The sequence below is a fragment of the Synchytrium microbalum genome, assembly GCF_006535985.1.
Source record: "Synchytrium microbalum strain JEL517 chromosome Unknown SmJEL517_scf0009, whole genome shotgun sequence".
Taxonomy (NCBI): domain Eukaryota; kingdom Fungi; phylum Chytridiomycota; class Chytridiomycetes; order Synchytriales; family Synchytriaceae; genus Synchytrium; species Synchytrium microbalum.
Window position 1 is genome coordinate 613776 of NW_022158358.1, and position 13732 is coordinate 627507.

Sequence of the window (13732 nt, forward strand, 5' to 3'; positions counted from 1 at the left end):
CTCCAGGAGTATACGTCGCACCATTTGCATGAGAGTAGATCATGACGTGATCTCTTCTATGTCCGTCCAAACAATCCTTTACTCTTTGTTCCTTTTCAGCCAAAGAGTTCACAGCATTTCGCACTAGGGCGGTTGCATTATCTATTCCTTCCCATCCCAGGGTAAAAAAATAGCATGCTGAGTATATGGGCATAAAGAATAGATTTGCTCGACTGGGATCGAGTGTCCTGTGCGGAGACCTCAACAAATCTACAGGACAAGCACTTAGCGAAAGGGAGAAGGTTTAGCTGGGCACCTTTACCCACTCACATTCATGAAAGAAGACCTCAATTGCCCGCTAATTGAACATATCGCCTTAGTGCAAAGAGAGCAATAAGGGATACTTAAGCACTTACAGGAGATTCACGACACTCCTTCATTAGCTTTCCTCCGTCAGCCTCATACAGCGACCTCCCAGATTGTGCTGGCTGCATATCATAAACGTATCTAAACGAAATAGGCATCAGCTTGTTTCAGTCTTACAAGCTTAATATCACCTGGTACATTTTAAAGTCTTTGAGATCGTCTTGTCGTATCTGCATTCGATGTGGGTCAAAAGCGCTGTACTTTATGTCCTCCTTCATCAGCCGATACAGTGCAGGTGAGATTGAAACATTGCCTGGATACAAATATCCAGATTGGACGGTCTGACGAATAGATCCTCGTCGGACATCTGAGCTCCAGTACAAGAATGCTGGCTGACCAGATGTTTGGGATTGTGGACTGTAATCCAATACAAGAAGCCTAGGATTCGAGTATTTGGTGGCAGTCAAGGCAAGCAGTGAATACCATGAATAAACATCGATGCTTACGGTTCTATCAATGCATAGAGAAACACAAGAAACCAGACTCCGACGAAAAGTCCACCGACAAACGACAAGGTTTGTTTCCTTAAGAATCTCTTGATTATGCGAAGGGCGCGACCTCTTAGAGTCGTTGCTGACTTGACAAGAGTGTCGCTCGTCATCGTTTCAGTGCGAATGTTGTTTGTTTGTTAGAGATAACAAGACACACAAATTGGCGATCAATTTTTAAGACATTGCAACTTAGTTAGAAGTTTTAGTTGGAAGGATTTTGGTACTTGCCGGAAGAAGCTCAATCAAAAGAGGGTCCTCAATCAAACGATAAAGCTGGCGTTGGAACTGGAGGCCTGGAGCTTCAAGCTGTCTTGAAGGAGCCTTTGATACAAAACTAGGGTGGAATTTTGAGCGCATCAATCTAGCTACCATGAAGGGTACTGTCGTTGTAGCAAAAAAGTGGCTATGGCTTGGGGCTTTCGTAACTGCCTCTGTCTTATATTCGCTGCAGTTCGTAAGTCCTGGCAATTCCGATGGACCTCACCAAATGTATGATCTCTGGAGTTAGCAGCTTCGTCCGGCTTCATTTGGCTCACAATTCAAATAGAGAATCTCATCTCATCGCAACTCCAAAGAAGCCATGTCAGCCCTGGAAGATGAGGGGAAAGTTTGTTGCATTTGAACATCCTATAGAATCAGAAACATCGCCAGGCTATCCATACAACACTAGTAGATGCATACAAGTTTTCAACCGGTATCATGGAACTGTCACTGCTAGGAACGCTCCCTTCCCGTATCAATTCATTCCAGACGACGATTGTGAATTGCAAGAATGGGATCCTTTCGCATTCCTTGAAATGTTTCGGAACCGAGAGATTACCATATCTGGAGTAAGGTTGATTGATGTTCGTAAGAGTTCCTCGAGTCGCTTAACTGATTATGATGTTAGGATTCTATGTCTCAGCAAATTTATGTTGTCTTGATTTGTGGACTAGAAGCACCATTCTTTTCGAGCCAAAAAAAATGGGATCCTGCTCTGCTTCCTCAGCCTTCAGAACAGATAAGTCCAACTCATGCACATGAAGGACGAAAGTGGTATTTTCCCACCCATAATGTTACCGTCCATCATGTGTGGCATTATTATTGGTGGGATACGTACAACAAACCTGGAAGTCTAGACGCTATCTCCAATAGCTCATTGTGGGCACCTATGGTTGGACCGTGGTATCAAAATGAGCAAGAGTACGTGTGCCTTGTTTACAGCTGTTTGATACTATACGCCTTCACCTAAAGTCTGGAACTAGTGTCGGGTGTGACAGGTGCGTGAGGAGTTTAGGAACTCACCTGAGCGACTTTTACGACGATTGGATTCAACGGAATCTTTCACAAACGACCCTGGTAGTTCGAAGCTACCTTCCGGTCCACTTCAACAGTAAGCACTATTTTAATAATACTGGATCGACTCAACCTAAATATCTTTTCACGTAGGCACTGATGGGGACTGGCCAGCAAAAACAGGCGAGGGATGCATACCGGCCACAAATAGGGCTTTCACCAACCCCAGATATGCGGTAACAAAAGCGTTTTTTGAAGAATCAACTGCAATTCCTTATTTTGATTCGTACGCACCGTTGGTACCGCTATTCGATCATCATCGTCATGAAACAGATTGCAGACATTATTGGGAACCAGGTCCCTTAGATTCTGTAATTCGATATTTTTGGCACTCGTTGCATCATAGTAACATTTCCGACAACTGGAGGTAGTCCTTGCACATAATCTGAGCTTAGAATAGAATAAGGCTTCGTAATCAAATCATACCAAGTACATTAGTTGCACAAAACAATGTGGATGAGTGAGTTTATATTTTCCAGCTCCCCTATGATTCTAATGATGAGCGAACGAAGACCTGTGCGATGAAAGACGTGGGAATATCTCACGGAACGTATTCATAGCAGGAAATTTGAAAAGCATTCCATCCAATCGATCCAGAGTGAACACATGAAAGCCATGAGCCTCAACAAGAGCCACAGCTTTCCAAAAATGTTACTTTTCAATACACCAACGTTCTTGTTGGCAGGTTGTAGTCCTTACAAGGCTGCCAACAGTATTCTCTAGAACGTAGCTATTACATGGCCTCGCACGGAAAACTTAGTCTCCGATTGGAACTACAACATTTCTTGTCAAACGGATCGAATCCAGATATCGCTCCAAAGCAACTGTGCGTGATTGTCTTCGAGGTCGTCTTATGGATTGTCGCATCTGCAGGAACGGTCCTGCTCAACAAGTACATTTTGTATGAGCTCAATTTCCGTAAGTGTTGGCGGAGCAACGGCAACAACATTGGCAGGACACTGGTGACTGATGCTGTCTTTACAGGGTTTCCTCTGTTTCTGACATTATGTCAAGCTCTATTTGCCACTGCAGGAACGAGGGCACTTCGGATCCTCACAAAACGTACTGAAGAGTTTGCTGTCGAGAGGAAATCGACTAGTGAACTGACTTTACCAATAAGCATACTATATTCCATCAGCTTGATGGCATCAAATATCGCATATCTTCACCTGACTGCTGCTTATATTGTTGTGCTAAAAGTAAGTAAAAGTGACTTGGCTATATATTATTCGAAGAAAGTGCTGACTTGGTGTCTTGAATTAGGCAAGCACTCCAGCCATAACTTTGATCTTGAGGTATTCATTGCGTAAAGAAGGGGTGGTTTGGGCTCTTTTTAGATCGATGATAGTGATTGCAGGTGTATTCTTCGTTACGTATCCCGAGACCCAAATACTGGTCGTCGCTTTAATGTTTCAAGTGATTGGGATCATTTCCGAGGCTGCCAGAATCGCTATAACTCCTCAATTGCGTCCAGAAAGGCAAATTGACGCCCTCCAGCTTCTTCACGATCTCGCACCTGTAAGTACCAACAAAACGTGCCCAAAGTTAACAAACATCTAACACATCTTCATTTGGTTTAGGTATGCGCTTGCGCGAGTGGCGTGGGATTCTTGTTGTTGGAGGCTAGCCATATTTCCATCAGCCAAATCAATGCACTTGGGATACTGTTGCTGCTAAACTGTTTTGTGGCCTTTCTTGCCAATCTCGAACCAAGTGTGATGGTAAGCACGCCGCCCTGAATTTCTTTTTGTTTTTCTGATATTGACGTTGGTTCTAGGCCGGGAAGGCTTCGACTGTAGTTGCGACGGGTGCCAGATTTGTTAGAGATGCCCTCGTGATTACGACTTCAACCCTGTGGTGGTCTACAACCACATCCGTAGTACAGATACTCGGCTATAGCATTGTCATGATCGGGGCCCTGTGGTATCCAGACCGTCAACGAGTCACCGTTCTATTAGTTGCAATGGTGCTGCTTCCAGCTGTCTGGAGTCTATTTAACAACACGCTTGATGTCAACATAAGAGACGTCTCCAATCCAGTAACAGATATATATAATAGGCCAAACTATAGTGAGCTGATTCCAACCGCACCTGCAAGTTCGACACCACGGCCCTCTCCTTCACTGCCGCCGAAGAAGGCAAGTCCGTTACGGTCGTTAATAGCTGGTCAGCGATTAGCTCCATCTGCAAATAAAAATTCGAGTAACCCCAAAGTGCTGCTATTGGGTATATTTAGTACTGCCCAAAAGTTTGGACGTCGACAACTAATAAGGTCGACATATTTGCAGCATAGAACATCCAGAACAGATGTTATATTTGTAATAGGCAAGCCAAAGAATGATGTCATGGGTACTTACGTTGCCTTGGAAAACCAACTATTCTCAGATATTCTTGTTTTAAATATCCCGGAGAACATGAACGAAGGCAAAACATACGAGTATTTTGCAGCAGTAGGGAGAGAATTTGGAGACGATGAATATCTGTATGTCGCCAAAACCGACGACGATTCATTTATATTGTTGCCGAGACTGGAGCACCGTCTAGACGTAGAAGGAGCTGTCAAACGAACAGGGGCTTACTTTGGACATCAATGGGACTTTTACATGCATGGTTGGGGTTACGGTCTGTCTTGGGATCTTGTAAAATGGCTTGCTTATGATCCTTATCCGAAAGCTCACACCATACCAGGCGAGGCAGAAGATAAGCAAATTGGGCTTTGGCTACGAGATCAACATAAGACTCAACACTTTTGGACATTCGACAAGACAGAGTTTTATGAGCCCCCTAGGGCATATCGATCCGACTTTAAACGTAATGTTACAATGAATAGTACAATCTTGTTGCACAGTCTCAAATCTGACATTGACTTTATCGTCTACACGAGAATGCTCTTGTTGGATATTGTGCCGCCAGAATATAGAACTCATTCAGCAAGTTGAACAAATATTGTAACCGCCGAAACAGTTGAATAGATTGCATACTTTTATAACGGGTTTCGAGCTAACGTTCAAGCTCATAATTTTCTCGCACTTTCTAAACGGAAGATGCGGTAAGAGTTTCCAATAGATTATCATTAGCCATCGTTTTGCGTGATTCGTTGTAAACCGAGCATCCAACGTATAAAAGCGTGGAGGGCTGGGGGTATTGCAACTCCCCCATCATATCGGCGATGTCGACGCATTGAGTCAGTTCGACTCCTGCCTTTTTCTGTCTTGCTTGTGCTTATGTTTCGCTGAATCCGGAACTGAAGTATTGATGTCGAGGGCCTGGAAAGTCAGCAGTGAGAATAAAAATTGTGGTAGTTCCGATCACATCTATTCACAACTCCAGGACGTCCATACAGAGACTGCTTGGCTTATCATCAGCCTGTAAGGAATGGTCAATCGCTGCAAACTAAAAGCGCCTTACTTAACTAGAAATAGTCTTCAGATGTTATAGGCCTATATTCGGCATTGACCGACCAGAATGTACTGACAGTACAGCGTTTGGTCCAACACTATCACTGTCATTTTTGGCTTGTTCATGTTAATAGTCACATTGAGTTTGATGCCAGAGTGATGGTAACGCTGCCAGTAGCGCCTTTGCGACGGCCATCCTTTGTTCACTATATATTGCATCGTCATGACCAAACGTGCGATCCTTCACATCGTTTTGAAAGTCGTCCCAAAGCTTTTGTGACCTTCCTCCAATATTTGCATTTCCAACAAACCTCTTGGACATGAACAAGCACATCTCTGATGAGGCTGTACCCCAAAATCCAACCCCTTGGCATTTGCCCAGGGTTTCTCGTATTGGCATTACTATATAGTGCTGCAAACCACCCCAAGACACAGCGGCGATTCCAAACGATGACCGATACGTGACTGCAAGCTCGTTACATGGAGCCACCGCTGCCCAATCTAACACTGCGTCAACCATTCCGCCACCTGAATATTTGGCAGAGCTGGATGCCGTCCAATTTACTGGAGCATGTATTATACGATCGCCCAAGTATCGCCGAAAACCTTCACGTACAGACGGATCATCTGTGGCGATATCAAACCGAATAGCCTACTTCATTCTACCGGACATGGCAGCCAGTTGCTGGGCTTCTGAAGAATACATCTGTATAGTACCGACAGTTGACGGTCGTGTATGGACACAAGGGTGAATTCCCACATTAAATTTACCAAAAATGCTGGCTTTACATTCTTCAAGACGAGATTCTAGTACCTTTTGAGGACTTAAACCTTTTTCAAAACGTGATAGGCAATCTGGCCGTCTGGGAACAGTCTTTCCAACGTCTCTCTATAATGCGGGTTGGCTTGCAGCAGTGGGACCCAGTAATCGAACCCCACTATTTCCCACACTGGTTGTTGATAGTATATGTGTAGTTTCTCGGTAGCACATACTGAAAACAAATCGTAATCGTAGTTTCTCAAGACAGAGACTAGTTCTTTGGGCAGGGATTCGTGATGGGCCATGTCTGGAATGAATTGGAATGTTTCGTTGTGCACGGGATAGTCCTAAAGCCCCTGTGACGAGATGAGCAAATTGGCGGAGCGTTTTGGTGCAGTAACTCCAAAGTTGCTTGTCATCAGTACGTAGCGTCCCGTGACGATGGAGAAGACAAATCCGTTCACGATCATCGAGATACGATTGCCAAGCCCCTTATCCATAGATACGAGATACGTGAACAATATCCAGCTATGCTTTACAGGACTTTGGAGCGCCATTTGATGCCTGTGTAGATATGAATCAAATTCACAGTCGAATGCTGCGAGCATATTGCAAAGTATTGTAAGTATGGGGTGTAGAAGTTCACGAATACAAACTTGCCATCATTTGCATTGTAGTCTGATAGGACGGCAGTAGCTTCGTTGTCCACAATACCAGTACAAACAGACTGATGCGGCGAGTAGCCAGACCACAACAAGACAAACTAGGCAAATGACGCTATGCCGAAGACCAAACGTAGCCTAACGTCAGCATAATTTGACCAAAAAATGAAAACAATTTGTCGAAATCGACAACTTGTTTTCTCATGATTTGGCAAATGCGTTCTTAGTGTTTCAAACATAGCAGCAGTAAGTAACAGTAGTACCATATGTGGCCTTGTGGAGAACATTTGAAACGTTTATGTTTAATATGGTGATCTTGAAGCGTTGTCTAACTAAACTAGCAAATGTGAATCTTGTTAATGTAATACCTCGCTTTTCACTTTTCATGGTTTCCATTACCATGAGCCTCAACAAGCCAGACGTTTGTGATTTTGCAAGGAAGTCGTATATACGACAAGATACCACCTGCTATCAATACAACTACCTGAGGATACAGCACCAACACCAACAAGCCCGAGAACCCAGTTCCTGGCATCAACCTCGTTTTGACGCAGCAAGACTTTCCAAGAACTTGATCCCCCGCGATGAGGTCTCTGACGGTTCTTTCCGATGCTAGCATACTAGGAAATGCTTCTCTCATTCTGTAAGTGACCGTTGGTTCCTGCGTCGAGCTACGAAGCTCAACATCACACCCTTTAGCAAGAAGTTGGGAAGCAAGAACTTTGGAATCCATCTCTTGGTTCTTGCTTGGACTGCTATGATACTCCTTATGACTACGAGTTCACTGCCTCGCCACCACTCAGAAAGAGAGGTGTTGGAGTCTCCTAATTCTACTGATTCTGAAATCCACCTGCAAACGCCAACTAATCCTGAAATCCACGTGCAAAAGCCAACAAGTGCTGACCTAGTTTTTGACGAAGTCTTTGAGAATTACAAGGCAAGACGCTCTCCTTGCATATTCCTGCCATTTGGAGCGGATTGAGAACAAAGAACAGACCTGACTCAGTTTGTTTAGAAACGTCATGAATTTGTTCTGCAAAATACCAATACAATCGACGGTCCGTACATATATGCAACGTTCAGTCCTACAGCCGGCCTGGGAAATCGTTTTCCGAATATAGTCAATGGGCTGGTTTTGGCGCTACTCACAAATCGAACTCTCTTCCTGGTAAGTTTCCTCATTCCGACTGACATGTAACACATCCCAACATTTTACTATTGAAAGGACCTTCCAGATGTCATGACATCCGTGTGGAGCTTTGGTCTGGATTTTAGGATCGGAAATCGGACATGGCCAACTGATCCAGTTCGAATCATGATCGATGGAAATCATGGCCTGTTCTCAGTCGCTGTAACGGAGGACTTGTCCGAATATTATGATGATCCAAAGGTAATCTTGTCCTGCTGAACAAACGAAACAACTACTTACCAAAAACGTCTGATTAGAAAGGAGGCGTTAGAACTTGGGATATCAGTGGAATAGACTACTTTTTACCATTCTGGCAGGCCAATCCGAATTATCGTCAAAGGCTCGAGGACATGTTTCCTGATGGTCGGGTTGCTTACCACGTATGCCTTTGCAGTGACAATTTAGGCGCTCTTCAACCTGAACAGGTTTTAATCCCTTATTGACGTTAGGTCTTGCGAAAAACTGTGTCTCTGAACACTGAACTACAAGGTTTCCTATCAAACTTTACGGCGACTCGTTTTCGGCCTTATATGGTTGGAATTCACGTCAGATCCCGAAAATTAAATGATATCGCATCCATGAGAACATATGCTATGATAGCTCGAGAGCTCGGAACTGCGTCAGGTGTCGCCCCAACTGATGTTGGCTTCTATCTGGCCACTGATAATCAAACCACGAAGGAAGAGTTAAAGAATTGGCTGGGGCAACGAGCGACTTACCTACCAGTAAACTTTAGCAATAAGAATAGCGCCAACAATCCTGGTGGATCAGATGAAGATGCTGCACTGGACTTCATGAGTTTGGCTTCTTGTGACGTGGCAGTCACCACCTTCGCCTCCAGTTTTGGTCAATGGGCGGCTGCAATGAAGGGCACTCCTTACGTGACAATAGGTCTAGGACTCAAGGATTACGATGATCCGAGAAGAACCACATTTTGGCACAGCATCAGAGCAGAGCCGTGCTGCTTCAATGTCAAAGGATTTGTAGGGAATCCTGAAGCTGGATCTTATGATATAGCTGCAGTAGAGGCTGAGTACAGAATCGCTCTTGCCAACGGCGATCTCAAAGCAATCGACGATAAGCGGAAGCATCGGGCAGTTTCCTTGTTACTGGCGTCGAAATCATTCTACCATCACTCGCAATGTCACCCATAGAAACGGATTATGTAAATTCCTTTGTATTTGTACACCAGCTAATTATTAAAACAGAACACCACTCGTTTTTGGGACAAATGGACTCAAGCACAGTCAATGGTACCTTGTTTCAAATTTTGAGTGTATGTGAGTCGTTACTGCCAGTTCTTCAAACTTTAGGTGTTCAGATCTGCCGGAATATCCATCTATTCATGTTAAAGCCCTCTACATCCTGCAGCGTGATCGGCCCGCTGCCTCTTCAGTACACATCACTGACTGGTTTACTTTAAAAATCGAAAGCAGTTCAATATATGAGCCAATATCTCTGTGTATCAAGCGCTGATGAGATTGTTGGAATTTACATTTTACTCTGACTCATTGGAAAAAACAATCCAAAAAGCCCACCTTGCTCCATAAGCTCCCCGCAGAGGTCCAACGCCGGTGATGGAGGATTTTCTAAGCATCCAGCTGTTGTATTTCTCTTTCTCGTTACTGTTTTGACGTGCTAGGACTTAGTAAACTACTTAGTAAACCACCAGCCAAAGTAACTATGATTCCTCATCAGCCACCAAGAAAATCGTTTGAGATTACATCCATGCTCTTTTGTTAAGCATCTGCAACATCTGCTTACTTACCAAGACCGTTCAATCTGGCAATCACATATCCAAATATTCATACAGGCAGCAATACGCTCAGCACTTGTCTGACATTCCCAGCAATACTCATACTTACAGCCGATTTTCTTCTTTTCGGCCACGAAACTCGCAATATTCAAGGCGAATGCGAGCAGAGCGTTGAAGATAGGAGCAAAGAATAATGACTTCAGTGACAACCCACTCGATTCTCCACCTCATATTGCAGCGTATATGTCTTTTCGACAGAATCTCTGGCAAATGCAGTCTATACCCAGTAGCTTCTCCTGTCAACAAATCATGGGTACTGATTTGCATGAATACCAATGTGGACATGCTGCATCAGAGCTCTATTGGTTGAATATTGAGACGTCCTGCTACTAGCAAGGTGTTTGTGATTAGACCTTTCCAAGCGATATTTGGAGTACGCAAGAGGGTACATAAGAGCAGAGTTTGGTATTCTCGTCTATTGGTCATTGAAGTAAGGTTCAAGACCTGGAATACGTGAATCAGGAGTGCTGAACTGATAGCTGAAGCGAGAGCTGTTATGATCCACGAAAAGTTGAGTCTGAACGACTGCATTTTGATCTTGGAGTCTAAACAAGCAAATGAGAAAGCTGGTGAGAAAGTTCGCAGACAATGAAGGGTGAATTCGGGTAGACTTCGGGAACTGCACATACACAAAGTCACCGTGAGATACAAAATGAGTAAATGAGCATAGTTGGCAATCATGAGTTCTGATACATAGTTCCAAGCGGAACCTTCCTGCGAAGATGCTACTAGGCCTTGCACAATATCTAGTCTCGTCCTCTTTGTCGCTCGTTTCGTCAGAAGCTCGAGTTGGTGATAGCAACGTAGAAGGATACGGCTCTACAGCTACAGACAGCATCAGGAAATACTCAGTTGGGAGGCTTTCTTGCAAATTCTTTCGTCTTGATGCCTCTCATTTGTTGAACCTCTTGAACGAGTAGAAGCTTTAAAGGCTCAGTAAAAGCACACCAAGGGAAAGTTAGTTCATTTCAAAAAACGCGTCGTTCACTAAAGGGGAACATAAGATTTCTGAACAGCTGTTGCGTTATCGATGCGATGCAGTTTTATTATAGTGCAGTTGGTTCGTTGTGCAATTTGTGGCCCTTTACTTGTTGTTACCAATTCAAAGCCTCAATATTTTTAGGAACTATTCACAGGATCGGACGACAGCAATAAAAGGAGTTCTGCTGCAATTGATACTGTCACAAGAGGAGATATTTGGTACTTAGCTCGCCCCTCTCTTCTGTTTGAATCAGCGATGACGAACGAAATCACTTTCTTCTAGAGGGCCTCAAGTCTATATCTAAGGCCTGCCACCAAAAGCAACCGCAACTACAACTACTCAAGTTATAACCCTGTGGAATAGAAAGAACCCTGACTTGTGTTTATAGGCTAGTAAGTAGTATGGGATGAAGAACTGCCAGTTTTGTACGCCTTCCTCACACAACACTTTCGAGCAAATAGCAATTTAATGCCTCTCAAGGTATCAACCTTGGGGACGGTCTCAGCCACATCATGGATATTGATTCTGACTGCCTTCTTTTGTGGAATGTTAATGTCGCTGCCATCCTTGTCGCTTAATCCAAAGGACAAATGTGTGAGTTGTCCTCACCTCGAAGACACTGGAAGTACGAAGGAAATTGCCATCAAGTGGCGACGAATTGCCGGAGAAGTATCTTGCATCCATGGCGGAGTTGGACCTACGGGAGGCTGGTGTCTGAACGAAACAGTGGTAGGAAAGGAACATGTGCCAGCCTGTGTCGCAGTGTCGAAGGCGATCGTCAAGTATTTAGGTGATGCAAAGCCTCTGACTCTTTTAGACATTGGAGCTGGTGTAGGTCAATACGGCAAATGGTTTGAATCGAATAATGCAACCAATATTATGTGGAGGGGTTATGATGGTGCTGAAAACGTAGAGACCTTTACTAAGGGATATGTAAAATGGATTGATGTAACTGATGCTTTGTTTGATACTATTGACATAAGGGCGGATTGGGTCATGTCTCTTGAGGTTGCTGAACTCATCCCACCAGAAGCGACGACCCAATTCCTCACCATGCTTGATAAACATAATCGAGAGGGCATTATATTGAGTTGGGCGGTACCAGATGAGGAAGGATTTAATCACATCAACACAAAGACAAATGAAGACGTCTTCAACATGCTGGCTGCTCTAGGATATATTCAAAACGAATGGACACAGGAGTTTGAGAAGGACGTGAGAGGTGCTACGAGATACCCTTGGTTTAAGAACACTTTTATGGTCTTTTTAAGGGCAAAGCCGATTCGTGACTAGTATATGGTATAGCATTGTAAGCCCCGTTCAACAAAGAAACCAGAAGTATCTATCCGTGCAACCTTGTGGTTAACCGGGTTTTATTGAAATGCGAGGCCATCTCCGGTCCCATATACACTTGTACTCACAGTATTCACATCGGTAAAGGCTTCGTCTCCGATATTCTCCCTCCCAGCATAGCTTTCGACGACGCACTTTGTAGCATCAAGAACAATAACATTACCAGCATCCACGTCAAATCGGATACCGCGGCACGATGTACAAGAGTGCCTTTGGATATGTTCCTCATATATCTTGTCGTTATTGCCTTAGGACTCGAGCATGATGCTTGTCTGCAATTTGTAAACGTAGCGCCTAGAGCAGTTGTATAAATCTGTTGTTGAGATATAATTAATTACTCCACTTTCCTTTCATTGTCAGGTTCCAAATGTCATAGATACCTCCAGCGTGGGCTCCCTCGACGCACTCTACTAACACCACCACGGAGAAATCAAACTTCCAAAGCTTGGCTAAACGGACTCGTATGGATATACAGCTCTACCATACAAGTGGAGGCAAACGTGAAGTGGATGTCATGATACCTTTTCCAATTGGCACTTAATCGGGATATGGAAGTTATCATCAAAAAAGAAGTTCCTCAAAGACGGATTCAAGGGCAAAGAACCCATAGGGGGGGGGGGGGGGGGGTAAAGAGCAATAGGTGATGACTGGATGTTTGACGAAGGTCGGGTAGAAGGTCGGGAACTAGGTCATGGAACCAACCAGTACCTCACAAGCCTTTGTACGGAAGGGCAACATATTCTTACTGCAAGAGCCCGCAAACTTCGCAAATCCTCTCTCCATCCATAATGCCAGTTATCTTGTTTTGGCATACATTCTGCGGGTGTAAATGTCGGTATTATGATGTCAGACGGTCGGGGCCTTTAAGTAGTTATAAGCATAAACTGGGCGAAAGTAGCCAATATTCTAGATTCAAACCAACAGTGCATTGGGGGGGGGGGGAACTCTCGATCGAATTACGGAATTCAGGTGGGTTTACCTGAGTTGTCATGTCTCCTGTGTGTCACGGCACCATTTGCATGAGAGTAGATCATGACGTGATGTTCTTTGACCATTCAAACAGCCTTTACTCTGCCCTCATTTTCAGAGAGGCAGTTGACAGCACTTCGTACTAGGGCAGTTGGTTGTCTATTCCTTCCCAACCCAGCGTGAACAAGTAGCATGATGAGTACACATGGGCTTAAAGAAAAGCTTTGCTCTACTGGGGTCTAGTGTTCTATATGGCAACCTCAGTCTATAGGGTGGACAGTTAAGGAAACGGGCCTTTCGACTGACACATTGCAAGGTCACATTCATGGAAATAGATCTCAATTGCCCGCTAATTCAAAAAAGAGATTAAGGA

At 44.2% G+C, this 13732-nt stretch overlaps 3 protein-coding genes across 3 annotated transcripts; all 3 read left to right on the forward strand.

Annotated features, from left to right (window-relative positions):
• Positions 1–1266: 1266 nt before the first annotated feature.
• On the forward strand, positions 1267–5169 carry SmJEL517_g02356 (uncharacterized protein; the record flags this gene model as incomplete). The annotated part of the gene is made up of 8 exons (XM_031168284.1): positions 1267–1385; positions 1444–1726; positions 1786–2078; positions 2992–3149; positions 3216–3430; positions 3495–3749; positions 3812–3952; positions 4009–5169. 8 exons carry the CDS (start codon positions 1267–1269, stop codon positions 5167–5169), a joined length of 2625 nt encoding a protein of 874 aa, XP_031025821.1.
• A 2465-nt stretch (positions 5170–7634) lies between these two features.
• SmJEL517_g02357 (uncharacterized protein) lies at positions 7635–9393 on the forward strand (the record flags this gene model as incomplete). The annotated part of the gene is made up of 6 exons (XM_031168285.1): positions 7635–7693; positions 7750–7930; positions 8066–8218; positions 8276–8440; positions 8497–8619; positions 8689–9393. 6 exons carry the CDS (start codon positions 7635–7637, stop codon positions 9391–9393), a joined length of 1386 nt encoding a protein of 461 aa, XP_031025820.1.
• A 2112-nt stretch (positions 9394–11505) lies between these two features.
• Positions 11506–12330, forward strand: SmJEL517_g02358 (uncharacterized protein; the record flags this gene model as incomplete). The annotated part of the gene is made up of 1 exon (XM_031168286.1): positions 11506–12330. The coding sequence occupies one exon, from the start codon at positions 11506–11508 to the stop codon at positions 12328–12330; it is 825 nt and encodes a 274-aa protein (XP_031025823.1).
• Between the last annotated feature and the right edge of the window lie 1402 nt (positions 12331–13732).